The sequence below is a fragment of the Entelurus aequoreus genome, linkage group LG10 (genome assembly GCF_033978785.1).
Source record: "Entelurus aequoreus isolate RoL-2023_Sb linkage group LG10, RoL_Eaeq_v1.1, whole genome shotgun sequence".
In the NCBI taxonomy this organism is placed as follows: domain Eukaryota; kingdom Metazoa; phylum Chordata; class Actinopteri; order Syngnathiformes; family Syngnathidae; genus Entelurus; species Entelurus aequoreus.
The window spans coordinates 39021973-39049760 of record NC_084740.1 but is presented as its reverse complement, the minus strand read 5'-3'; the positions used below and the strand labels follow the sequence as shown (position 1 = coordinate 39049760).

Sequence of the window (27788 nt, the reverse complement as noted above, 5' to 3'; positions counted from 1 at the left end):
TAGGCACATGTACATTTATATTAAAACAATATTCAGTTACATGCGGCCCTAAATGGCAACCATAAATGTGATGTGGCCCTCAGTTGAAAGGTATCATGAATTAATGTTTCATTGAGGTCAGTTATGAAACAAATTTGAGAAGAATGGACTTTTTTGTAATTACATATGTACAATTCAAAAATATGAGGAGTTCACACCAAATCAAGCATACAACTGCACACATTTGATGCTCACAAATTCAAATTTATTCAACTAGAAACATGCTAAGAAGCCATGGTGGAAAAGAGGCTTTTATTGTGAAAGTCACACCCTCGTCATAAAAATGAAACTTGGGTGGTTCCACTCGCGCATTTCAGTGTCCGACCTACCCCACGATCCTCTGCGGCGTAAACAGAACATCCCATTGGTTCTCCAGTGGCTGGTGGAGGCCTTAACCCCGCCCTTTGGTGCGGGTGTGTCGCATGATGGACAGGGGGCGGGGCCTTAGTGTGCCAACTCTAAGTCCTTCAGCTCTTCCAGCAGCTGCGCCTCCCTCTGCATCTTCTCCAACTGTGGGCACATGACAAACAGGAAGTGCTGCCGTGACTTCCTTGTGGAGGTCTGCACGCCATCAGCGAGAAGGCCGCCTCACCTGGCTGTTCTGCAGCGCTTTCCCGGACGCTCGCTGCTCCTTCAGCTCCTCGATGGCTTTCAGCTTCTGCACGACACAAACACGTGACACAGCCGCGGCATCACGTGACCACACTCACGGCGGCCTTCACCTTCTTGACGTTCTTGATCTTCTTGTCCGTTTCCGAGACGCCGGAGCTCGGCTCCGATTGGCTGTTGGCGACGGGGGCGGGGTCGGACGGAGGGTCCGACGGGGAGTCCGGCTCCGGCTGCGACTTCTGGTGACAGAGAAACAAAAATGGCGGTCCGAGCGACGCACACGCAGAGGAGGGCAGTCGCAAAGTTACCTGTTTGGCCGCTTTTCGAGCTTCCCGTTTTCTTTGGTGCTTCAGGGCTGCTTTGGACAAGTTCTTGTCCGCCGGACGCTGGTTCTGCGGCGGCTCCTCCTCGTGCTGACGCGCACACCACGGTGTCAAGACACGCCACATTTCGCAAGCGCTTCCATGGTGTCACGTGATGGCCTCACCAACTTGGAGCTGGCCGACGCCGGGAGGTGCCTCAGCGCAGGGGGGCGGTAGGCCTGCGTGGGCGGGGCCTGCGTGCTGCCCAGCTGACTGGGCGCCGCCTGGAACTTGACCGCCTGCTCGGGGAAGACGCCGTCGGGGAGGGACTGCCAGCGGACTTCCCACAGCTCGGAGCCGGCCGGCGCTTGCCACTCGTGCAGCACGGAGCCCGTGTAGTGCCACACCTTGTAGCCGTTGCTGACGCGCAGACGCGGCGCGCACGTCGCCGTGACAACGTGCTCGCCGTCGGGACACCAGGAGAAGTAGGTGGCGTCGGGAGCCTGAGGTTTGGACACCTGTGGACAGGGACAATCTGCGTGAAGTCGGCCCCTCCTTATCCTTGCAAATAATAAAATAACACTGCCATTCCTTTGTGCTGTCAGAAATGTGTTCATATTTTTGGACTAGTGATGTCATCTAGCCCAGTAGTCCCCAACCACCGGTCCGTGGACCGATTGGTACCTCGCCGCGGCCGCACAAGAAATGTAAAAAAATAAAATTAAAATTTTTTTTTTTTTTTTTTTTTTAAATTAAATCAACATAAAAAAAACAATATATACATTACATATCAATATAAATCAATACATTCTGCAGGGATACAGTCCGTAAGCACACATGATTGTATTTCTTTATGACCAAAAAAAAATAAAAACTTTTTTTTTTACTACAAAACACAAAATCACCCCAGGATTGTCCCAAACGTTCGTAATGTAAATTTTTTTGTCTAACTACACATTTTTTTGTTATTAACTATTATAGTTTTTATGTTATTACCGTGTTATTATTCATAACCAGCCCTCCACCCCCTGTCAATACCTCCCTAAACGTGTCACAAATGTTTGTGCAGATTTTTTTTTGTCTGTTAGTTTATAGACTTAGGCTTATGTTGTATGTTTTATTATCCAGCCCCCCACATTGTCAACATCTCCTTAAACCTTTCCCATTTGTTTTTTTGTCTATTTTAGTTTCTATTATTAACCTTGTATTATTCATAACTTGTCAAAATCGCCCCAAAATTGTCCCAAAGGTTTGTATTGCAAACATTTGTTGTGTAATTATATAGTTTTTATGTTATTACTGTGTTAATATTTATAACCAGCCCCACCCACCTTGTAAATATCTTCCCAAACTTGTCCATTTGCTTGCGCTACATTAAAAAAAAAAATCTCTTATAGTTTTAACGTTATCACCGAGTTATTATTCATTATCAGCAACCCCGCCGTCCTTGTCAAAAGCTCCCCAAACTTGTTTCATTCATTTGTGCTGCAATTTTTATTACATTTTATAATTAATTAATATAATAATAATAATTAATTGTAATTATAATTATTAATTATAATTATTTAATTGAATTATAATACATTTTAAGAATTAAAACTATTAGTTTTTATTTTATGGGGATGGTTATGAATAATTACATGTTAATAACAGGACAAACTATAATAGTTTGTCATGTTATTAACCAAAATGTGTTGGTTAACTATTAGAGGTGTAAAAAAAAAAAAAAAAAAAAATCGCCTCACCTCTAAATCGCAATTTTTATTCATCCCGATTCTCAATTGATTCACAATTTTCTAAAATGTATTTAAAAAAAATCAAATTAAAGGAAAAAAAGTTATTTTTATTTTTATATAAGGATGGATTCGTTTTTAAAAATCCATTTGAAAGCTATCTCCATGCAACAATAAATAATTATTATGTAATATATAATAAAAAAATAGTATTTAAAATAACACATTGGAAGAATCAGTTTGAATCGAAAATCAATTCTGAACCGAATCATCACTCTAGGAATCGGATGGAAGCGTAAGGTGTCCAAAGATTCACACTCCTACTAACTACTATAGTTTTTATGTTATGGTGATGAATAATAACAAAAAACTATAGTAGTTAGTAAGAGTGTGAATCTTTGGACACCTAACGATCCGATTACGATTCCTAGAGAGATGATTCGATTCAGAATTGATTTTCAAATCAAACTGATTCTCGTAATGTTTTATTTTAAATAGTATTTTTTAAATTATATATTATATAATTATTATTTCTTGTCGCATGAATATGGCTTAAAAATATATATTTTTTAAACAGAATTTTATCTAAAAATAAAAACAACTTTTTTCCTTTAAGTTTATTCTTTTCAAATCCATTTTTGAAAATTGAGTCTCGATTTAGAATCGGGATGAATAAGAATTGCGATTTAGCGGTGAGGCGATTTTCTGTACACTCCCAATAGTTAACCAACACGTTTCGGGGAGGGTTTTGACAAGGTGGATGATGAGACGAATCTGAAAAAGTATTTTTGAATAACTTCCAAGATTTACACTCCTACTAACTATCATAGGTTTTATGTTATGGTGATTAATAATAACACGTTAATAACATAAAAACTATAACAGTAGGAGTGTGAATCGTTGGACACTTAATGATCTGATTACGATTCCTAGAGTGATGATTCAATTCAGAATTGATTTTCAAATCAAACTGATTCTCGTAATGTTTTATTTTAAATAGAATTATTTTATTATATATTAGTATAATAATTATTTATTGTTGCATTGACAGGGTTTACTTTTTTTTTTTTGAACGGATTCTTATCTAAAAATAAAAACAACTTTTTTTCCTTTAATTACATTTTTTTCTAATCGATTTTTGAAAATTGTGACTCGATTTAGAATCGGGATGAACACATGGTACACTGACAAAGCTTAACCTATTGTTACTATAACAATCTACAAGGTTAATATAGGTTGCTTCTCTTTCTTCCCCTCCATTTGTCTGCATTCTTTCGTATCTGTAGCTATCATTACGTATATGTATTGTTGCATTTGTTGATAATAGAGGTAAATTATTGGTATAGTTCATTATCAATAGCGCTATTTCTATTGGTATTTGTATTGCTCCATTTGTAGTGTAATAATGCTCATTGTCATTTCTGTATTATTTTCGCTAACTGCTTATTTGCTATCACTTTTACCATCATATTTTTACATGTCGTATTTGCTGATGTTGCCTTATTGTTGTTGTTGTTGTGTTTGCTGTTGTTGTTTTTGTCTCTCTGTCTAATCCCCCTCTTGTCTTCCTTTTTTTTCTCTTTCTATCCCCTCCCGCTCCGGCCCGGCTGCCTCAAATGATAATATAAATACATTTAATGAAGTCAAATACAAATAAGGCGACAAGAGAAGTATCCTACACTTCTCTTTTGTAAAGTAAATCTGAACAGCCGATATGGGCATCTACATCAACTATATGATTTGCCTGAGAAGCTGGACAGGACAAAAAAATAAAATAAAATAGAATCGGGATGAAAAAGAACTGCGATTTAGAGGTGAGGCGATTACATAATAGTTAACCAAAACATTTTGGGGAGGGTTTTGACAAGGTGGATGACGTGACTAATGATAAAAAGTAGGGATGTCCGATAATGGCTTTTTGCCGATATCCGATATTGTCCAACTCTTTAATTACCGATACCGATATCAACCGATACCGATATCAACCGATATATGCAGTCGTGGAATTAACACATTATTATGCCTAATTTGGACAACCATGTATGGTGAAGATAAGGTACTTTTTAAAAATAATAATAAAATAAGATAACTAAATTAAAAACATTTTCTTGAATAAAAAAGAAAGTAAAACAATATAAAAACAGATACATAGAAACTAGTAATTAATGAAAATGAGTAAAATTAACTGTTAAAGGTTAGTACTATTAGTGGACCAGCAGCACGCACAATCATGTGTGCTTACAGACTGTATCCCTTCAATCAATCAATCAATGTTTATTTATATAGCCCTAAATCACAAGTGTCTCAAAGGGCTGCACAAGCCACAACGACATCCTCGGTACAGAGCCCACATTTATCCCTTGCAGACTGTATTGATATATATAATTTTAATTTTCCTGAGGGAACTCTCCTGAAGGAATCAATAAAGTACTATCTATCTATCTATTGATATATAATGTAGGAACCAGAATATTGATAACAGAAAGAAATGGGGGGAGGGAGGTTTTTTGGGTTGGTGCACTAATTGTAAGTGTATCTTGTGTTTTTTATGTTGATTTAATAAAAAAAAACAAAAAAAAATAAAAATAAAAAAAACGATACAGATAATAAAAAAAACGATACCGATAATTTCCGATATTACATTTTAACGCATTTATCGGCCGATAATATCGGCAGGCCGATATTATCGGACATCCCTAATAAAAAGTATTTTGGAATAACTTCCCAAGTGTAACGGCACAAACAAAAACAGCAAAAAACAATGGCGGGGTACTTTTAAACTTTTCAACAATTCCACACAGGTGGGGGGGCGGGGCACTAACAACAACGCCAGTCGTCCTCACCTGTTTGTACTTCTTGGCGTCCCAGACCTCCATCTGGCCTCGCAGGTTTCCAAAGCCGGCAAGGACCAGGATGTGACCCTGCGGACTGGACCCGCCAACCGGTCAGACCCGTCTGAGCAGGAGGAAGTTGCACCAGCTACACTCAAGAAGTTACATTCACCTGTAGTAGGCGGCGTTGCGAGGTCCCGTCCCAAAGTCAAAGACGGGGTCACACTTGAGGTTGAAGACGGTGGCCTTGGCCGGCATGAATCCGTACACCACGCAGAACTCACAAGAGTTTGGACTCCACGCCGCGTCGTAGATGGGCCCGTTCTTAGCTGCCTCAGAGACCACGGAAGTTGACGGGGGGGGGGGCGAACAATGGGAGAGGAACGTCATGTGTGGGTGGGCGCGCTCACCTAGCGGAACCTGCGCCGTCTCGCCGTTGACAGCCAGGTAGTGCAGCATCTGCTCTCCGTAGTAGGAAGCGCCGCTTTTATCCACCTCCGTGCTCGCCGTCACCAACAAGGCCGAGGCTGCGGCGCAAGGGGAGGAGATGTCAGCCGTGTTGTCGCTTTGACTGCCTGCAGCGGTGGTTCTAGCTAGCGCCAACTCTCACATATGCTTTTGAAAATACGACATACTTCCCGTGTAATAGGGCTGGGCGATATGGCCTTTTATTAATATCTCGATATTTTTAGGCCATGTCACGATACACGATATATATCTCCATATTTTGCCTTAGCCTTGGATGAACACTTGATGCATATAATTACAGCAGTGTGATGATTCTATGTGTCTACATTAAAACATTCCTCTTCATACTGCATGAATATATGCTCATTTTAAACGTTCATGCAGAGAGGGAAATCACAACTATGTAATTTAGCAAAAGTGTATTTATTAAACAGTTATTAAGCAGTGGCACAAACATTCATGTCATTTCCAAAACAGAAAGTGCAAGATTGTCAGAGACATTTTAAAACAAGCTATAAGTGCACTTTTGTGCATGTAGTCACTAAGATGACATATCAAAACAACACTAAATTAAAGTGCACTTTTTGTACAGAACACCACTACAATAGTTTAAAACAAATAAAGTGCACTTTTGTGCATGATGTCACTATTTCAATAAGTGTCACATAAAAATGAGCTGCATATCCATACTTGCCAACCTTGAGACCTCCAAATTCGGGAGATTTGGGGGGGTCGGGGTTAAGGGGGAGGAGTATATTCATAGCTAGAATTCACTTAAATTAAAGTATTTTATATATATATATATATATATATATATATATATATATATATATATATATGTATAAAATACTTTAAAACACTGTATTTATATATAGCTAGAATTCACTGAAAGTCAAGTATTTATTTTATATATATATATATATATATATATATATATATATATATATATATATATATATATATATATATATATATATATATATATATATATATATAAATAAAATAAATACTTGACTTTCAGTGAATTCTAGCTATATATAAATACAGTGTTTCCCATAAACTGCCAAGATACCTGTGGCGGTGGGGGCGTGGCTATGGGCGTGGTCGCCATTACATCATCGAGTAATTTGCATAATTTACTACAATGATATGATTTTCTCTAAAAAGGCTCAAAAAATGTATACTTACTAATTAATAATAACAGTTTTGTTTAAACGTCCATCCATCCAGCCATCCATCCATTTTACAATATAATTACAACACTTTATGTACATATTTATATACAGATTTGAACAATAAGTTATTCACTGAAATATATTTATTAATTGTGGTTCTTACAAAAAATATATCTTATAAAATATAAAAGCTAAAATGTCTCTTAAAGCTCTGCCCCTTTAATTAGTGCATACTAAATAATTTAGCTTTAGCCTACTACTACAACCATATTATTTACCAGCAACATAAAGTGAAACAGAGGCAGAGGTGTCCTGCCACAGTCAGTAACAAATAAACAGAAAACAGTAGTGGTCAAATACAAATAAGGCAACAAGAGAAGTATCCTACACTTCTCTTTTGTAAAGTAAATCTGAACAGCCTATATGGGCATCTACATCAACATGAATGAATGTGTGGGAAACACTGAAATATGTATTTTATTATATATATATATATATATATATATATATATATATATATATATATATATATATATATATATATATATATATACATACATATAAATAAAATAAATACTTGAATTTCAGTGTTCATTTATCTACACATTTACACAACATAACACTCCTCTCTACTCATTGTTGTATTTGAAAGTGCAATGCTTTGCAGCCAGTAGCACAGCCTTTGAAGGAGCATAGGTATGGGCAGTGTAATATTCTGGGTTGGAGTCAATAACCAGGCGAGGTGATGAAGTTACGTCTCTTTACTTCATACTTCAGAACCGACTCCCACACCTGGGTGCGCAATACAACGTAAACCGTTGGCCAACCAAAAGGTAACTTTTTGGTTGGCCAACGGTTGTCCTCACTCAGGTCCGCACGGACCTAGAGGGGGCGTGCCTTAAGTCCGGCTGGAAATCGGGAGAAATTCCGGAGAATGGATGCCCCGGGAGATTTTCGGGAGAGGCACTGAAATTCGGGAGTCTCCCGGAAAATTCGGGAGGGTTGGCAAGTATGTGCATATCAAATAGTATATGTCATACGGTGTTGATGTGGAAATGGTTGCTTCGGCATTTTGTTGGTGTGGCACCGAACGGAGATGTTGACATGCGGAGTTTCAAGCACTCTTCATTCTCTAGCGCAGGGGTCCCCAAACTACGGCTCGCGGGCCAGATCCGGCCCCCAGCATCCAAAATCCGGCCCACAGGACGTCCCAAGTAAAAAAAAAGTATATATATATATATAAATATATATATATTTTTAATCTTTCCTTTCTAATCCATTTTCTACCGCTTGTTACTCTTGGTGTCTCCTATTTGCTCAGGCAAATCATATTGTCTAAAAATGAATTTTTCCACCGATAAGATGACAATGTTAAATGTTGATGAACATCAATGTTAATTGATGATAAATGACAAAACGGATTATAAAGACAATGTATATATGTATATATATACTGTATATATATATATATATATATATATATATATATATATATATATTAATATATATATATATATATATGTTAATATATATATACACAGCCTGGCCCCCGGCCAAATTTTTTTAACCCAATGCGGCCCCCGAGTCAAAAAGTTTGGGGACCCCTGCTCTAGCGGGTGACTTTTCAAATGATGCTACACATTAGCAGTGCTGCTAATGGTAGTAGCAACGCTTTTGCCGCATAATTGTTCGACATATTCCCGTTTGAAGCCAAACCACCGCGAGACGATGGACCCCGTGCTGTTTTTCTTGGTAATTAATTCTTCCTCCATTTGTTACCAGATTCACACCTTCTCTCTCTCCTATTACCACTCGCACCACTCCGTTAGCATCACAGCTAATGTTACCATGTCGCTTCCGCTCCGCGGGAGCGTGTGACGTTGCACACGTGACGTGTGTAAGAAGGTGCGCTTGTTTTAAGTCTGTGAGAAGGAGAGACAAGAAAGAGTGAGAAACGCATGCAGTTTAATGCACGCAGCTAAAAGCAACTGCGTGAGAATATATGCTCGTATATCACGATATAGTCATTTTCTATATCGCACAGAGACAAACCCGCGATATATCGAGTATATCGCCCAGCCCTACCGTGAAATAGGAAAAAAAACAGGGCAGTGCGCTTCCACAGCATTTGTGACGTCAGCAGTGAGACCGGAACTACGGCATAAAGATGGTGGCAACTCTTGTTGAATGGCCAAGGTTAGCAGCAGGTAATAGAGATGTTGTAGGTTTACATGGTCAGGGCCGGCCCGTGGCATAGGCCGTATAGGCAAATGCTAAGGGCGCCATCCATCAGGGGGCGCCACGCCAGTGCCACAAATGTTGGAGAAAAAAAAAAAAAAAAGTTGGTACTATTATTTTTAAATACAAAAAATAATCCCACGTTAATTAAAATGCAAAGTAAAGCCTATTTAATAGAAATATTATTTGTTACAACCTTACGCAAAATTAATGCAATATTAAAAAGCACAAATAGAGAACTCTGTAGGATCCCCTTTTTTTGTAATATAGTTGTTAAAGTCATACTGGTTTGATATGTTGTTTTGTGCAGTGCCTTATTTATATTGTATTTTTTATATTTTTTTGCAACTTGTTGACACGTTTTATTTTGTGTTTATGTATGTATGTATATGTAAAAAATATTGTATTTCATATATTCATTTTTTATTTTTTGTATTCATTTATTTATTCATATTTTTTTTTATCTTGTTAACTATTGTGATTGTTAATTTTCTTTCTTTAAGTAAAAAAAAAAGGTCAAAGACAAAGCTATTCGGTTTCTTGTGAGTATATACACTTCACTGCCGATGTGGGGGGGCGCCACCTAAAATCTTGCCTAGGGCGCCAGATTGGTTAGGGCCGGGCCTGTACATGGTGATCACTTTATTCAACTGTTGGTCATTAATCCCCCATTGTAGTACAGTATTTTCCAGACTATAAAGCGCACCTAAAATCCTTTTTTCCCCTTCAAAATTCTACAGTGCGCCTTAAACCTGGTGCGCCTAATGTACGGAATAATTCTGGTTTTGATTACCGACCTCGAAGCAATTTTATTTGGTACGTGGTGTAATGATAAGTGTGACCAGAAGGGGTGTAACGGTACACAAAAATTTCGGTTCGGTACATACCTCGGTATAGAGGTCACGGTTCGGTTCATTTTCGGTACAGAAAGAAAACAAAATATACATTTTTTGGTTATTTATTTACCAAATTTGTAAACAATGGCATAACATACACTAGCGTTCAAAAGTTTGGGGTCACATTGAAATGTCCTTATTTTTTAAGGAAAAGCACTGTACATTTTAATGAAGATAACTTTAAACTAGTCTTAACTTTAAAGAAATACACTCTATACATTGCTAATGTGGTAAATGACTATTCTAGCTGCAAATGTCTGGTTTTTGGTGCAATATCTAAATAGGTGTATGAAGGCCCATTTCCAGCAACTATCACTCCAGTGTTCTAATGGTACAATGTGTTTGCTCATTGGCTCAGAAGGCTAATTGATGATTAGAAAACCCTTGTGTAATCATGTTCACACATCTGAAAACAGTTTAGCTCGTTACAGAAGCTACAAAACTGACCTTCCTTTGAGCAGATTGAGTTTCTGGAGCATCACATTTGTGGGGTCAATTAAACGCTCAAAATGGCCAGAAAAAGAGAACTTTCATCTGAAACTCGACAGTCTATTCTTGTTCTTAGAAATGAAGGCTATTCCACAAAATTGTTTGGGTGACCCCAAACTTTTGAACGGTAGTGTACATATTGATGGAACGAGATATTTTCCATATATCCATATTTTGTGTTATTTTTTACTTCCGTAGTCATATTACAAAACAGCTAGTGCTTTTCCAAATTGTCTGGTTAGTAAAAGGTTGACTGTGTGTTTGAGGCCTTGAAGCTTCTGGAATGCAAGCGGTAGACAAAACAAGAGGGTGGAAGACACAGGAAGAGTGAGAGGAAGGCAGACCGATCTGGACCGGGCTAGGGAACGCTTGGGTGCTGGATTGGTCTCATTATTGCCAAAGCTTTGACAATAAACAACGAAATACCAACTACTGCTTTTGGTGGTCAATTTAACATCAGCCTATTTGCCATTAAAAGAACTTGGGAGTGGACAGCAGACTTTGACTTCCTTGGGAGGAAGAGCTGTCGACGCAACAATTTGGGGGCTCGTCCAGGATGGCACGCTGTTGATCGATGACTTCTTGCAATCTTCTGGACAGACTCAATTGGCCAATTCAAGGTGAGCAGAACCTTTCTTTTTAGATAAAATCTGCGTTAGGAGTCTGTCCTGAAGTCTGTAAGTCAAACACTATATTGTACCCCAGACGCAGAGCTGTGATTTCGATAGATTGATTGCATTTTTGCCGAGCCTGCCATTGCATTAAAATTGTAAATAAGTGGTCAACTCACGGCATTGTGTCTCGATTACCGTGACGGGCAGTTTCATTGACGAGTGAACTAATAGTTGGGTGTGGCTCACCCTGGGTAGTTGGTCGCCGCCTAAAAGAGCAACGGGGTGATAGATCCCAGTGTGATAAGACACTAAAACTAAAGAAGCGGGTTGATAGATCCCAGTGTGATAAGACACTAAAACTAAAGAAGCGGGTTGATAGATCCCAGTGTGATAAGACACTAAAACTAAGGAAGCGGGTTGATAGATCCCAGTGTGATAAGACACTAAAACTAAGGAACCGGGTTGAAAGATCCCTTTGCGTTGAGGGCACTAGAATTAAGAAAATATAGACACAATGGCCTTGGAGTGTGACAAACAGAAATGTGATGGCGGCGGGGCAAAATGTGATGATTGGCTACCGTTCAATGATCAATTGAATGGACGGTTGTCGACAATGGAACTAGCAGGTAGAGAAAAAAAAAAAAAAGAGAAAAAAAAAGGAGAACGTTCCTTGAAAGGGTTAAGAGGGAGTTTACAATACTCGAAAAGTCGTGAACTCAAACGTCTGGTAAAATAAAATAAAAAATAAATTAAAAAAAGTAACTGGAAGTTTTATGGTAAAGTGAAACGCAGAGAGTGTGCTGCTGAGGGTGAGTGTGTGTGAGTGGGAGTGCTTACGCGCGCTCGTGTGTGTGTGTGTGTGTGTGTGTGTGTGTGTGTGTGTGTGTGCGCTGGTGAAAATGGAACACTCAGGGAGAGAATTTAAGAGTTTGGCGTATGATAAAAGTAAACGGGGATTACGTGGAAAAACGAAATGCAGCAAAAGAAACGATGATTAATGACAGAATGAACTGATTGTTTTTTTTGTCTGCCGCGCATGCGCAAGACAATTCAAACGACCCACCCAGACTTTGACTGACACCGCCCCCTACTCCAGTGACAAGAGAAGGAGGTATTAACACACCTCCTCTAAGATTGATCTTGCCTCCGAAAATTAACCCCTTCTACACGTCTGTCCATTTTCCTACAGCAGACATTTTTGACAAATGACATTAACAATAGGGGAAAAGGATGTTTATAACCTTACGTTACGTGAATGGTTTCTAGGACAACAGAAAATAGAAACATTGTGTGAAGTGTAAGGAAGAGTTAGGGAACAGGAGGTTGTTTGTAAAGGAAAACGAAAGTGAAAGAAAGATGAGAAAGTGACAAATGAAGGTATTCGTAAATGGTATGCTGTTGATTGTGGTTAGCTGCAAGTTTGTTTATTTGTTTGTTTAGTTGTTTGAGTGAAATGGGAAGAAATCAATAGGAATAGATAGATGCAAAATGGAATAAAACTATGAGTGCGATAGAAAATGAATGAATAAATGAAATAAGTTCATTTTGGTCATATTATCAACCATCAACCATCAACCATCAACCATCAATCAATCAATCCATCAATGTTTATCTATATAGCCCTAAATCACAAGTGTCTCAAAGGGCTGTACAAGCCACAACGACATCGGCCTATCCTATACATTCACTGAACATTAAATTACTTGGAACATCAACGTTAAAAGAGAAAGTATTAACCCCTTATTTTGCAAGTCTGACCATTTTCCTCCAGCAGAGGGCGGTGCACACCAGACATTTTTGACACATGACAATTATAGGGGCCTACTTTAATATAAGTCTCTTGCCGATGCATACATGCAAGCCATTGTTGACCTTGTTTCCCACCTGTACCTCCGGGAGGGAACCTTTGGCCAAACACTTTGGACAAAGTTAACCCTGATATACACGGTGCCAAAAACAATATATGGCAGGACATTTTATTCATCCCATGCAAAATAGGGCTAATGACAGAGCAACAAGGAAACGACTACTTAAATTACAGATCGCTGAAGATAAAAGGTTAAAAGAACCAAAAGGTCAAAGATCAGCTAGGGTATATTCAGCAGTGGGTGACCTTGCTTTTGAGTTCCAACAGGTGGAGGAAAGAATCCTCAACAGACGTGCGGTTGGACTCGGGTGGTGGACAACACGATGCTTCAAAGCCGGTCTGGGGTAGACACTGTTTCGGCTGTGACCAGCCTGGTCACTGGAGTAGTGACTGTCCGAACATTTCCGAACAGGAAAGGTTCCGTCGTGCCAACAAACGAACACGAAGGCGTGTAAGAGGACGCCCACATCAGGAGCCGCAGCAGGAAGTACCGACAGGACCCCTGCTGGACATGAGTGTCAACGGACAATTTTATCAGCCACCCATTCGATTCTGAATGCAGAGGTACCAAAAAAACTGTGTGCTTCCTCTTTAAAGGTCGAAGGCTTCGCTGGGGTCACAAGAAGGTTAACTGTCACCAAACCACTTCCGGTTCAGATTGCTGGACCTCCTTTACAGACTGTACCCTGACATTCAAATCGCAAAGAAGGAACATTCCTGGTGTTACCTGACAGCTGAACCACCCAGCTGCGACACCACTACCAAGCATACCACAGCCTGAAACAACAGGAATGGCTCTAACGGTGAAAACCCTGACTGGCTGAGATGCTTCCGTGTGTTCTGCCACCCGACTCGCCATATGTTATGATTATTTATATATGTTGGAACTCAAGGTGTGGCTGCTCATGTTGACCTGATCTTTGCAACAGCTAGCATGGTATAAGATGGACACAATTGTGTCCCACATTGTTCCCTTGCTCTCTGTCTCGCCTACAAAACCAAAGAACTTAGGTCCAATGATAAGACACGGCGTAGCTGCCAAACATTACACCGACACCCAAATACCACATTTTCAATTGTTTAGGTTTAGCCCATGGTTATGTTAAACACATAACTATGGGCTGCACTTTAGACACCTGTAGGCTACGAGGAGCTAGCAGCTACACAACAGCTGAGCTAAAACGACACATTACACATTTAAGCATATCAAATAATTATAGTTGCTCATTACATACACAAAGTTACCATGGCAGAAGTCTGATAGAAAGTATTCAGTAACAAACGTGTCCGCATCATTCAACTTTCTACAACATGAGCTTGACTTAATGAATTATTGGGGCTACCAGGTGTGGTAAAATTTCAAAATACTATTGCTAAAGCATTCGCCACAAGGGTAGTATTTTTCTAGTATTGGTGACAATATAAATATAAGCATATTTGTTACTTTCACCATATTGAATAAGTTACATAAAAGCTAGGGTTTAGTTGAGTTTGAGTTAATTGTGATAGTGCTAAGGGGTCCCCTACCCTAACACTACCCCCCAGTGGACCATAGAGGCTAAAGAGACAATCATTGACCTCAAACATGACCTGTCCTCCGCTACTTGACTATTAGCTGACCTTTTTCTGAGATGTTTCTGAAAGTGATAGTATGACTAACACAGTCCTTTTTTCAGAAACAGAAGGGGGTGAGTGAGGGTGGATACAGACTCCTTGGAACAAAATCGACAATCATCCGACTCTGACACATTCCATAGTTTTAACGTTTTTCCCGTGGGTAAGAAGTTATAACTAATTTTAATTTGAAAATAACGATTTTACACATCGATAGTAGTTTAATAGATCAAATTTAGAAAATGGAGGAGGTGAGGGTGAACCATGTATAGTCTTTGACTTCACTGATAGGATCAATACGGTACAAGGGAAAAGGTACGTACTGACTTGTGTTGACAATCACAGTGGTTGGCCGGAAGCAACAACAACCTCAAAAGAGGATGCAATATCAGTAATTAAATGACTTGTGAATGACCTAGTACCCCGACATGGTTTCCCCAAAAAGATTAGGTCAGACAACGGCAACCATTAAAAAAATACTCACTTAGCCTTGGTCGAAAAGGCTTTCGGACTAGAACACAGGTTTGGGGTACCATCCTGAGTCCCAAGGCAAGGTTGAAAGGATGGACCAGAACATAAAAAACTAATTGGCTAAAATCTGTGCACAGACCAAATTTAATTGGATTGACATGTTGCAATTAGCGTTAATGATCATTCGAAGGTCCGTGAATAAAACTGTTTTACCGCCCTTTGAGTTTTTCACCCTATGAGTTGCATACAGGTCAGCCATTCACAGGACCAGCAGCCCCCCATGGAAGGAGGACTCAGCGTAAAACCAAAATTGTATTTTACACAAAAAATTGCAGAATTTGTGTGCCAGTTCTTCTGTACAGATTCCCTTCCGCCCGCTGAGAGGGTCAAGATCAAGGTCATCAAACGCAAGTGGACGGAGCTCAGGTGGACTGGTCCCTTCAAGGTCGTGGAACGGACGTCCCACGCCCTTCGACTGGCTGGTGGAGGGGACACCTGGTACCACCTCTCCCTCCGCACTACAGCTGAAGAACCTGACAGATTACCAGCGGATGTCATTGCTGACATCGCCACAACATCTGCCCCTCAGCCCAGGAGACGAGAGAGATTTTCTACCTACATTACTCTTTTCAACTTCTATATTGTATATCCTTGTGTGAGACCAATCCAGTATGCTAAATGTTTCTTAGTTTTTCTTGCTTGTTTGCAGCATAACTATCTGTGTCGTTACATTAAGTGAAAAGTTTGATGTTTATCCCCGTTTATCCCTTGGGCGTGTTCTACTGTCTTTGTGTCTCAGTTCATCCTTCCTGACGACAGTGACTGACAAGTGTCTAAGAACATACAGCGGACTTTAAATAGACTGGGTCAAAGGGGATAGCAAGACTTATTTTTTGACCTGTGCAGTGTGATTAATTACGGGGGACACAATAGCTATTACCGTGGTAATAACCTCTATATTTGTTACGACTCAACCCTGAACCATTGGTGTCGGATGCAGACAACATACTCTGGTAAGTTGTGCCCATCTTCCCTTTTATGTTGTTTTGGGGCTTGACCTGACTGATACAGACGCTAAAGGAATTATTAAAATTAATGTCCTTGAGAGGGCGTTAACTACCTCTACACCCTCTGTAGCACCTAAAGTACCACCCCACCTCGGTGGTGTTTCAAAGGCTCACATCCGTGCGTGCTAATGACATCACCACCGAAGGCCTGGTAACTTTGACCTTTGACCTTAGGAGCGGGTGCAGACAACCTGTGGCTCAGGTGGATGCCAAAACCTGGGTGACTGTGTTGCTTCTTCCGCTGGACGTCCCTTTTCCCACACTTACCCCGCCCCTTTTAAGTTGACTGACATGTGTACCCTTCTGTTGACAATGCCACCCGACTTCTTCCCTTTGTGGCCCAAAAGCTGAATTACACGCGTTTTCAAATTACAGGACCCTCTCCGTCCCCCAACAAATTGGGTGACATCAACCATTACTGGTGCACCACACTGATAGATGGCTCTAGGATAGGCCCTTAGGCACGAGCTGACTTATTCTGGTGTTGTGGGAAGCACAGATTGTACATTAGAATTCCAAAGTTATCCATGGGGCTTTGTGCTATGGTTAGACTGGTGACCCCACTCACTCTAGTGGGTACCAAATTAACTCCCCTTGTAACTCCTGTCTCAGCTGCCACTCTAACTCCCCGCCGACGCCGTCATGTTTTATCTCGGAGGAGTGTAAAGGGCTCCTTCGATTTGACGAGGAACCCTGATGGTGTTTACTTTGATGCAATAGGCCAACCAAGAGGGGTCCCCTCACAACATAAATTGTGGTGTGAGGTTAATGTGGTCAACGTATATAAAATAAAAACTAAATAAGATAAGGCTCAGAATGGTTTCTTAGCAAAACCTTTCTACATATAAAGTGCTTTTTTTGATTTATTGATTGAGACTTTTATTAGTAGATTGCACAGTACAGTACATATTCCGTACAATTGACCACTAAATGGTAACACCCCAATAAGTTTGTCAACTTGTTTAAGTCGGGGTCCACGTTAATCAACATTAAACTGCCTCAAGTGGTTGCTCAGATTAAATAAAATGACGAAACTTTTCTTCTACATATAAAAAGTGCAACATTAAACAGTTTCAAGTCAACTCAGCCTCAGATTAACTTTTCTTCCCCCCCCAGCATGGCTAACTTGGCAGTAAGAGGATATATGGGCTTATTGGTCTTCCACCATAGAAGTGGGTCAAAATCTAGTTTTTAATGCAATATGGACTTAAATCTGCTGCTATGAAAACATTTGTTATTGCTTTAGCCCTGCCTGACTCGCCGAGGAGAGGCTGCTTGAATGCGGTGGTGGCGCTTCAAATGGGTTAGCATGTTTGACGTGTTGTCAGAAGCAGCTGCTGAACAATGTCGACAAACCTCCGTCCTCCATTGTTGTATCGCACAGCCAAAGTGTTCCCAAATGGGAGATCTTAACGAGGCAGGAGGGTCTTCCAGCTCTGGCTTTTACATGTTGTCCTAGCCCGGTCGCTGCTAGCATGCTGTGTGTTGTGCCTCGGTGTGCATTGTTTACACAACGTGCGGTACGCTACTTCATATGTCCGTGTGGCAACTCGTTCGGTACACCTCCGAACCGAACCCCCCGTACCGAAATGGTTCAATACAAATACAGGTACCGCTACACCCCTAGTGACCAGTCAAACATAAGAGATACGTGTAGACTGCACTATGATGGCAATATGACTCAAGTAAACAACACCAACATTTTATATGTTCCATTGAAAATATAGAACATTACACACAGCGCTCAAAAATCTATCAGAATGTTTTAGCACGAATTTGGTAAGCTATGAAGCCGCACCGCTTGACGGATCGTTGGCGCATTAAACATACGAGTGTTATTATTGTGTGTATAAGGTAAGACATTACCTGGCGTTTTGTTTCGCAATATTATGCAAAAGCAACTTTTCTTACCTTCCGGTACCTGTTGAGGTACCGGAAGTCCGCCTTTGTAGTCTGTGACAACATTTTGACCAAAGAACCACCATTACATGTTATGTAGACCAGTGTTCCCCAACCACCGGGCCGTGGGCTGATACCGGTCCGTGGATCGATTAGGACCGGGCCGCACAAGAAATTAAAAAAAATATATACACTACCGTTCAAAAGTTTGGGGTCACCCAAACAATTTTGTGGAATAGCCTTCATTTCTAAGAACAAGAAGAGACTGTCGAGTTTCAGATGAAAGTTCTCTTTTTCTGGCCATTTTGAGCGTTTAATTGACCCCACAAATGTGATGCTCCAGAAACTCAATCTGCTCAAAGGAAGGTCAGTTTTGTAGCTTCTGTAACGAGCTAAACTGTTTTCAGATGTGTGAACATGATTGCACAAGGGTTTTCTAATCATCAATTAGTCTTCTGAGCCAATGAGCAAACACATTGTACCATTAGAACACTGGAGTGATAGTTGCTGGAAATGGGCCTCTATACACCTATGTAGATATTGCACCAAAAAGCAGACATTTGCAGCTAGAATAGTCATTTACCACATTAGCAATGTATAGAGTGTATTTCTTTAAAGTTAAGACTAGTTTAAAGTTATCTTCATTGAAAAGTACAGTGCTTTTCCTTCACAAATAAGGACATTTCAATGTGACCCCAAACTTTTGAATGGTAGTGTATATATATATATTTTTTTAAATCAACATAAAAAACACAAGATACACTTACAATTAGTGCACCAACCCAAAAAACCTCCCTCCCCCATTTACACTCATTCACACAAAAGGGTTGTTTCTTTCTGTTATTAATATTCTGGTTCCTACATTATATATCAATATAGATCAATACAGTCTGCAAGGGATACAGTCCGTAAGCACACATGATTGTATTTCTTCATGACAAAAAAAAATTTTTTTTTACTGCCGTGTTACAGACACTGTTTGGAAACAATTAAGGTATGAACATTTACATAATTTTTCGTACCGGTACATATATCTGCAGCTTATATAATATTTTTTTCTTCTAAAATTTAGTGGGTGTGGCATCTATAGCCAGGAACATATGGTACATTGCAAAAACTGAAATCTAAGTAAGATTAAATATCTCAAATAAGGGTGATATTTGCTTATTTTCTGTCTGATAAGATAATTCTTCTCACTAAGCAGATTTTATGTTAGTGTTTTACTTGTTTTAAGGGTTTTGGTCCTAAATGATCTCAGTAAGATATTACAGCTTGTTGCTGAGATTTGATGACCTATATTGAGTAAAACATGCTTGAAACTAGAATATCAACTGTTGCAAAGCTGTGTCATCAACACTCACAAGTAGGGATGTCCGATAATGGCTTTTTGCCGATATGCGATATTACGATATTGTCCAACTCTTTAATTACCGATATCAACCTATACCGATATATACAGTCGTGGAATTAACACATTATTATGCCTAACTTGGACAACCAGGTATGGTGAAGATAAGGTCCTTTTTAAACAAATTAATAAAATAAAATAAAATCTTGAATAAAAAAGAAAGTAAAACAATATAAAAACAGTTACATAGAAACTAGTAATTAATGACCAGCAGCACGCACAATCATGTGTGCTTACGGACTGTATCCCTTGCAGACTGTATTGATATATATTGATATATAATGTAGGTGTCATGTCTGTGTTCATGTTTTTGTTTGGCCATGTGCTGTTTTGTTTTTTGGACATTTCCTTAGTTCCTGGTTTCACTTCCTGGTTTTGTTTGTCACCATAGCAACCATTAGTTTCACCTGTTCCACGTTTGGACTCACACACACCTGTCTCACGTTTTCACAGTCATGTCATGCACCTGTTCACAGTTAGTCACGCACCTGTTTTCACTTTTCATGTCACTATATAGGCTTTTCTGTTTCTGTTGTTCGTCCTGGCGACATCACCCATTCATGCCATGTCCACAGTTCCTTGTCACGTTAGTTCTTGTTTCATCTCTTGTCACGTAAGTTTTTGTTTGTTTAATGTTCATAGTTCTCCGCCATTGTGCGCGCCCTTTGTTTTTCTAGTCAAGTTTTTTACCTCCGCTGTGAGCGCTTTTTGTTTGTACCTTTTGTTTGAGTTTATAGTAATAATTAAATATGTCTTTACCTGCACGCCACGTCCGTTCCAATTCTTTTGCACCACGGGAGAGCAAACCACGCCAAAGACCTAGTCTTGACAGATGTCGCCAGCTTAAGAGCTCTCCCGCAAAAAATTTGGACCATTTTGACGAGGCAACGTGGGAGGTCCTCCGCGCGATGGAGGAAGAGACACTCCGCCATTCCCCCATGGAGCGCAGGGATCTCATGTGGGGTCCGACCGGCAAACTGGTGCCGATCAGCTCCCTTTGGCCCGGGGACGTTGGCACGTCATCCCTGTCCCGGAAGCGGCGCTCCAGACCGAGGATGTCAGGGAAGGTGAGCGGACAGCACGCTGCGCTCCTGCAGGCTCCTCCCCCTCCGGGCGGAAATGGAAATCAGCCAGCCTGGCAGCTCAAGGAGCACTCCACAGACCTGGAGATTGTTTTCCCAAATTCTTTACCGGTTCAATCCAAGCCACCCAAATTCCATGCCCCGCCCCCCAGGACTCATGCCACGCCCAAGTCAGAAATTTTTTTTTCACCCACAAAAGCCCAGGTGGGGGGTAAAGAAAGACATTTTGGACAATTTAGAGGGGAGGATTCTGCCCTCCTCCTGAACCCCCTCCGCCCACCCCAAAAGACGGTTCCAGACCGCGGGGAGCGCGTCTGGTATCCGCTCCTTGAGGGGGGGGCTAGGGCTGGGAATTGTTCAGGTGGGGTGGCTCAGCATCGTCACGCCAAGCCACAGCCTCCAGCACGACCACCACCACCTGTCTTTCGACCTGCCAAGCCACAGCCACCAGCACGACCCCCACCACCAGTACCTGCTCCACGCCAAGCGCCACCAGTACCTGCTCCACGCCAAGCGCCACCAGTACCTGCTCCACGCCAAGCGCCGCCAGTACCTGCTCCACGCCAAGCGCCGCCTGTTGCAGCTTCACCACGCCGCCAAGTGCCGCCCGTGGCTGCCCCACGCCGCCAAGTGCCGCCAGTCGCAGCTTCACCACGCCGCCAAGTGCCGCCCGTGGCTGCCCCACGCCGCCAAGTGCCGCCCGTGGCTGCCCCACGCCGCCAAGTGCCGCCCGTGGCTGCCCCACGCCGCCAAGTGCCGCCCGTGGCTGCCCCACGCCAAGACCAAAGCCAAGACCAAGACCCGCCAAGTGACCAAGACCAAGAACCGCCAAGTGACCAAGACCAAGAACCGCCAAGTGACCAAGACCAAGAACCGCCAAGTGACCAAGAACCGCCAAGTGACCAAGAACCGCCAAGTGACCAAGACCAAGACCCGCCAAGTGACCAAGACCCGCCAAGTGACCAAGACCAAGACCCGCCAAGTGACCAAGACCAAGACCCGCCAAGTGACCCAAACCAAGACCAAGTCCAAGCACCGCCACACCAAGACCAAGTCCAAGACCAACTACGCCAAGACCAAGACCAACCACGCCAAGTCCAAGACCAAGTCCAAGACCAAGACCCAGACCCTCGCCAAGACCAAGACCAAGACCCACGCCAAGACCAAGACCCTCGTCAAGACCCGCCACGCCAAGCTTCGCCGCCTGACGCACCACGCCAAGCTTCGCCGCCTGACGCACCACGCCAAGCTTCGCCGCCTGCCACGACAACGCGCCCACCTCCTCGTCGGCCAAGGATGTGGCCTTTCCATGGGCGTCCGCCACGCCAGGTGCGCCGACCTCCTCGTCTGCCACGAATGTGGCCATTCCCAGGTCGCCCACCTCGTCAGGTTCAGCGGCGGTCTACCCGCCGCCGCCACCTGACTCTGCCCCGGTGGATTCGGGGACACCTGGTCTGGCGACCCACCGCCATGTCCCCCTCCCCCCCTCCCATGACTCTTGATCCTGTTTTTTGTTTTTGGACATCTGGGATCTGTCCGTAAGGGGGGGGTTCTGTCATGTCTGTGTTCATGTTTTTGTTTGGCCATGTGCTGTTTTGTTTTTTGGACATTTCCTTAGTTCCTGGTTTCACTTCCTGGTTTTGTTTGTCACCATAGCAACCATTAGTTTCACCTGTTCCACGTTTGGACTCACACACACCTGTCTCACGTTTTCACAGTCATGTCATGCACCTGTTCACAGTTAGTCACGCACCTGTTTTCACTTTTCATGTCACTATATAGGCTTTTCTGTTTCTGTTGTTCGTCCTGGCGACATCACCCATTCATGCCATGTCCACAGTTCCTTGTCACGTTAGTTCTTGTTTCATCTCTTGTCACGTAAGTTTTTGTTTGTTTAATGTTCATAGTTCTCCGCCATTGTGCGCGCCCTTTGTTTTTCTAGTCAAGTTTTTTACCTCCGCTGTGAGCGCTTTTTGTTTGTACCTTTTGTTTGAGTTTATAGTAATAATTAAATATGTCTTTACCTGCACGCCACGTCCGTTCCAATTCTTTTGCACCACGGGAGAGCAAACCACGCCAAAGACCTAGTCTTGACAGTAGGAACCCGAATATTAATAACAGAAGGAAACAACCCTTTTGTGTGAATGAGTGTAAATGGGGGAAGGAGTTTTTTTGGGTTGGTGCACTAATTGTAAGTGTATCTTGTGTTTTTTTATGTTGATTTAATAAAAAAAAATTTAAAAAACGATACCGATAATTTCCGATATTACATTTTAAAGCATTTATCGGCCGATATTATCGGACACCTCTACTCACAAGCATAAAACTACTTTTTTTAAAGTAATACTTTCTTATTGTAAGCATGTAAAAACTAAATCATGACTTTGACACAATTGTGTCTCATATTAAAACAGATGTCAGCCAAATGGACTTTACTGTTTTATTTTCAATGAAACAAGAGAAAATGCGTACAGTTGTTATTCGTGAGAATATACTTATTTTAAGGTATTTTTGGGTTCATTGAGGTTAGCTAATTTTACTTGTTTTGGAAAGTCTTGACAAGCCAAATTTTCTTGTTCTATTGGCAGATAATTTTTCTTAGTTCAAATAAAATACCCCTCATATTTTTTCTTGTTTTTGAACACTGACTTTTTGCAGTGTAATCCTGTTATACTGGTGATTCTTGTCATCTTATGTAGGGAAAGTGAGGCGGGCGGATCAGTAGCAAGCCACTCTCGTCCCCAGCGTCATCTGAACAACACGTTTTTTTGTTTTTTGACCACAAATCATCCTAAGTCGGCATGTCCTACCTTTCTTGTTCCACAGCAAGCTGACCCGATCCGCCTTAAAGAAGCTCTTGTTGGCTAGCGCCGCGCCGGGGCCGCCCAGCGCCGGGTACTGGTACAGGCGAACAAATGATGGCGCGCCTTTGCTTCCCTGGACATAGATGGCCACCTGGAGGAGCAAACGGGAAGAAGACGGCGAAGGATGAGACTGGAATTCTAGGGAGAGAGCGTTGGATTCCTCACCTTGCTGGGCTGGCTGCCTGGCGAGAGCGCAAAGTCTGTCACCTTCTGCATGTGAAGCTTGTTGGCGATGGCGTCTGACAAGAAAAACAGTTGACCGTCAGGCACGTACCTGGTGGACGTTTATTAGCATGCTCGCTACACTAGCATGGTTAATACTTAGACTTAGACAAACTTTAATGATCCACAAAGGAAATTGTTCCACACAGTAGCTCAGTTACAATGATGGAAAGTGCAAGGATGGAAAGGACAATGCAGGTATAAATAGACTAAATATAGCGATATAAAATATAACATATATATGTTATATTTACATAATATATGTACAGTATATTATATATACTGATATATTATGTCTATCATATATACAATATATAACAATTACCATGTACAATATTACAGTATATGTGACAGCTGCAGCATAAAATAGAGAGTAAATCCAGCAGAAAATAGAAAATAGACATTAAAAACAAAGAGAAGTAGCTAACATGGAAGGCGATTCCTGGACTACATCAGGTGTGTCCAAAGTGTGGCACTTAATAAGTGAGGCATTTAATATTTCATTATTACATTTTTTAACAGCCTGCAGCACATCCTCAAAAATATTATTAAAAAAACAAAACAAAACAAAGAAGTGGAATAAAATAGCAAACAGGAAAAATGTAATGGGAAAATGTTACAATGTTGACTCTAAAAAGACACACTACACTGTAAAAACTGAAATCTAAGTAAGATTAAATATCTCAAATAAGGGTGACATTTGCTTATTTTCTGTCTAATAAGATAATTCTTCTCACTAAGCAGATTTTATGTTAGAATGTTTTACTTGTTTTAAGTGTTTTTGGTCCTAAATTATCTCAGCAAGGTATTAAAACTTGTTGCTGAGATTTGATTAACTATATTGAGTAAAACATGCTTGAAACTACAATATCAGCTGTGTCAGTATAAAACTACTTTATTATATATTTATTTCAAGCATGAAAAAAAAAATCATGATTTTGACACAATTGTGTCTCATAATTAAAACAGATGACAGCCAAATGGTCTTTGCTGTTTTATTTTCAATGAAACAATAGAAAACACGTACTCATATAGTAGTACAGTTGGCACAGTACAGTAAACTGACAGTTAATATTTAAACATTTAACATGTGACATTTCTAACAATTTTGAACAGAAATAGTTCATGCACATTCAGATAAATTCTTCAAAATTACAATTAAAAAAAAAGTGGCCGGGGGCCGGGCTGTATATATGCGCACTAATTGACTGACAGAGCACGCACTTGGCGCGATGATGTCATGTTGTCGATGGAAAAATGCATTTTTAAACCATACGATTTGCCTGAGCGGCTAGTAGACTCCGAGAGTAACAAGCGGTTGCCTTGTTGCCTTTCCATTAAGAACAATAAATTAGTTTTTAGTATAAGTTTGCTGGTTTGAAGAAATGTAATGCCGAGCGCATATCATTATGTCAAGATAATGGCACTAGCATTTACTTAATTTAAGAATATATTTCAACATATTGAGCAAAGAAGTCTATTTTTTTTTCTTCTACCAAGAAACGTGCACTTGTTATTAGTGACAATATACTTATTTTAAGGTATTTTTGGGTTCATTGAGGTTAGCTAATTTGACTTGTTTTGGAAAGTCTTGACAAGCCAAATTTTCTTGTTCTTTGGCAGATAATTTTGCTTAGTTCAAATAAAATACCGCTCATTTTTGTGTTATTAGGGTCCGCCTGTACCCTGTATAAAGGACTCCCACAGGGAGTCCTTTGTACATGGACAAAGGACACTATTGAATTTGTAAGGTTTATTATTATTATTAGGGTTCGCATGTACCCTGTATAAAGGAACCTATTGAAATTGTAAGGTTGATTATTATTCCGCAGCTTTGCGCACTACTTTGCCCCCCTTAACACGCTTCAAAACTCACCAAATTTTATACACACACAGAAAAACTGGGACAGCACACTTTAGTAAAAAAACCAAACCCCAAAAATCAAAATTGCGCTCTAGCGCCCCCTAGGAAAAAAACAAAAACAAACTGCCTGTAACTCCCACTAGGAAGATCGTAGAGACATAAAACAAAAACCTGTATGTAGGTCTCACTTAGAGCTACAATTCATAATTTCACATCCTCGGGCAAAAACCAACAGGAAGTTGGTAATTTCCCCTTCAACACAAAAAATGACTAAAAACACTCATTTTTGCCTCTTTGAGCTGTAATTTGACCCCCTTAAAATACTTCAAAACTCACCAAAATTTTTACACACATTGGGACTGGTGGAAATTGCGATATAAAAAAAACCGAACCCCAAAACTCAAAATTGCGCTCTAGCGCAATTTTTGAATAAAACAGAGACAAAACTGCTTCTCAGAGGAAAACACAGACAAAACTGCTTGTAACTTCCGGTAGGAACGTTTTAGAGACATGAAACAAAAACCTCTATGTAGGTCTCACTTAGACCTACATTTCATAGATTGAAATCCTTCAGCAAAAATCAACAGGAAGTTTGATATCCCCACTTCAAAACGATTTTTTTTTAAAAAGCGGTCACCAAACATCAAACATTATCTCCTCTGAGCGCGTTGTCGTTTTGGCTTCAAACTACTACAGGAGAGAGATTGAACCCTTCTGATTAAAAGTTGGCGAAAGCGTTTTAATAAGTGCTACGGTTTTGATCTTACGAGCCTTCAAAGAAAAGAACCACTGTGCCGCAGCACCTAGGAAAAAAACACAGACACAACTTCCTCTAACTCCCAGTACGAATATCGTAGAGACACGAAACAAAAACCTCTATGTAGGTCTCACTCAGGACTACCACTGGACAAAAGTATTGGGACACCTAGGACTAGCACCTGCCAAAATGCGGACCCGACCAACGCTGCTTGCAGATTTAATTATTTCTTGTTTTTGAACACTGACTTTTTGCAGTGTAGGCATTATTCAAAAAATAATAATGAATCAAAATCAATGTTTTATGACTTATTGACTTATTCAAGGCTCCAATTATTTAACATCAAAAATTCAATTTTGAAATCCATCCATCCATTTTCTACCGCTTGTCCCTTTCGGGGTTGCCAGGGGTGCTGGAGTCTATCTCAGCTGCATTCGGGCGGAAGGCGGCCCTGGACAAGTCGCCACCTCATCACAGGGCCAACACAGATAGACAGACAACATTCACACTCACATTCACACACTAGGGACCATTTAGTGTTGCCAATCAACCTATATTTTTTAGAAAAAATATTGCAAATTTTGTGTGTTTGCCATAACGAAAGAGCATAAAACAACAACAAAAAAAACATTTTTATTTATTTATAAAAGACGGATAAATCTGCAGTTGATCTGGAGCAGGGGTGTCCAAACTACGGCTCGTGGGCTAAGTGCTGCCCGCCGACATTTTCAACGTGGCCCACGAGACAGATCCAGCCCGGTGTTTCCATATCATATACAAATAGCCAGCGGTCTGATTTTGTTGGCCATCTGGTAGCCAACGAAGGTAACTCAAGTCAGTGACCAACATGCACATACACTACCGTTCAAAAGTTTGGGGTCACCCAAACAATTTTGTGGAATAGCCTTCATTTCTAAGAACAAGAAGAGACTGTCGAGTTTCAGATGAAAGTTCTCTTTTTCTGGCCATTTTGAGCGTTTAATTGACCCCACAAATGTGATGCTCCAGAAACTCAATCTGCTCAAAGGAAGGTCAGTTTTGTAGCTTCTGTAACAAGCTAAACTGTTTTCAGATGTGTGAACATGACTGCACAAGGGTTTTCTAATCATCAATTAGCCTTCTGAGCCAATGAGCAAACACATTGTACCATCAGAACACTGGAGTGATAGTTGCTGGAAATGGGCCTCTATACACCTATGTAGATATTGCACCAACAACCAGACATTTGCAGCTAGAATAGTCATTTACCACATTAGCAATGTATAGAGTGTATTTCTTT

The 27788-nt window shown here is 40.8% G+C and overlaps 1 protein-coding gene across 1 annotated transcript in view; it reads right to left on the bottom strand.

Annotated features, from left to right (window-relative positions):
- Positions 1–276: 276 nt before the first annotated feature.
- Positions 277–27788, bottom strand: part of eif2a (eukaryotic translation initiation factor 2A) — a 31920-nt gene continuing 4408 nt past the window's right edge. Inside the window, exons 7-16 of the mRNA XM_062060807.1 lie at positions 23832–23905; positions 23613–23757; positions 5925–6041; positions 5687–5843; positions 5527–5611; positions 1136–1468; positions 957–1061; positions 762–887; positions 632–697; positions 277–549 (exon numbers count right to left, since the gene is read on the bottom strand). Coding sequence (XP_061916791.1) covers positions 484–549; positions 632–697; positions 762–887; positions 957–1061; positions 1136–1468; positions 5527–5611; positions 5687–5843; positions 5925–6041; positions 23613–23757; positions 23832–23905 — 1274 coding nt within the window. The 3' untranslated portion in view covers positions 277–483. The remainder of the gene's footprint in view (positions 550–631; positions 698–761; positions 888–956; positions 1062–1135; positions 1469–5526; positions 5612–5686; positions 5844–5924; positions 6042–23612; positions 23758–23831; positions 23906–27788) is intronic.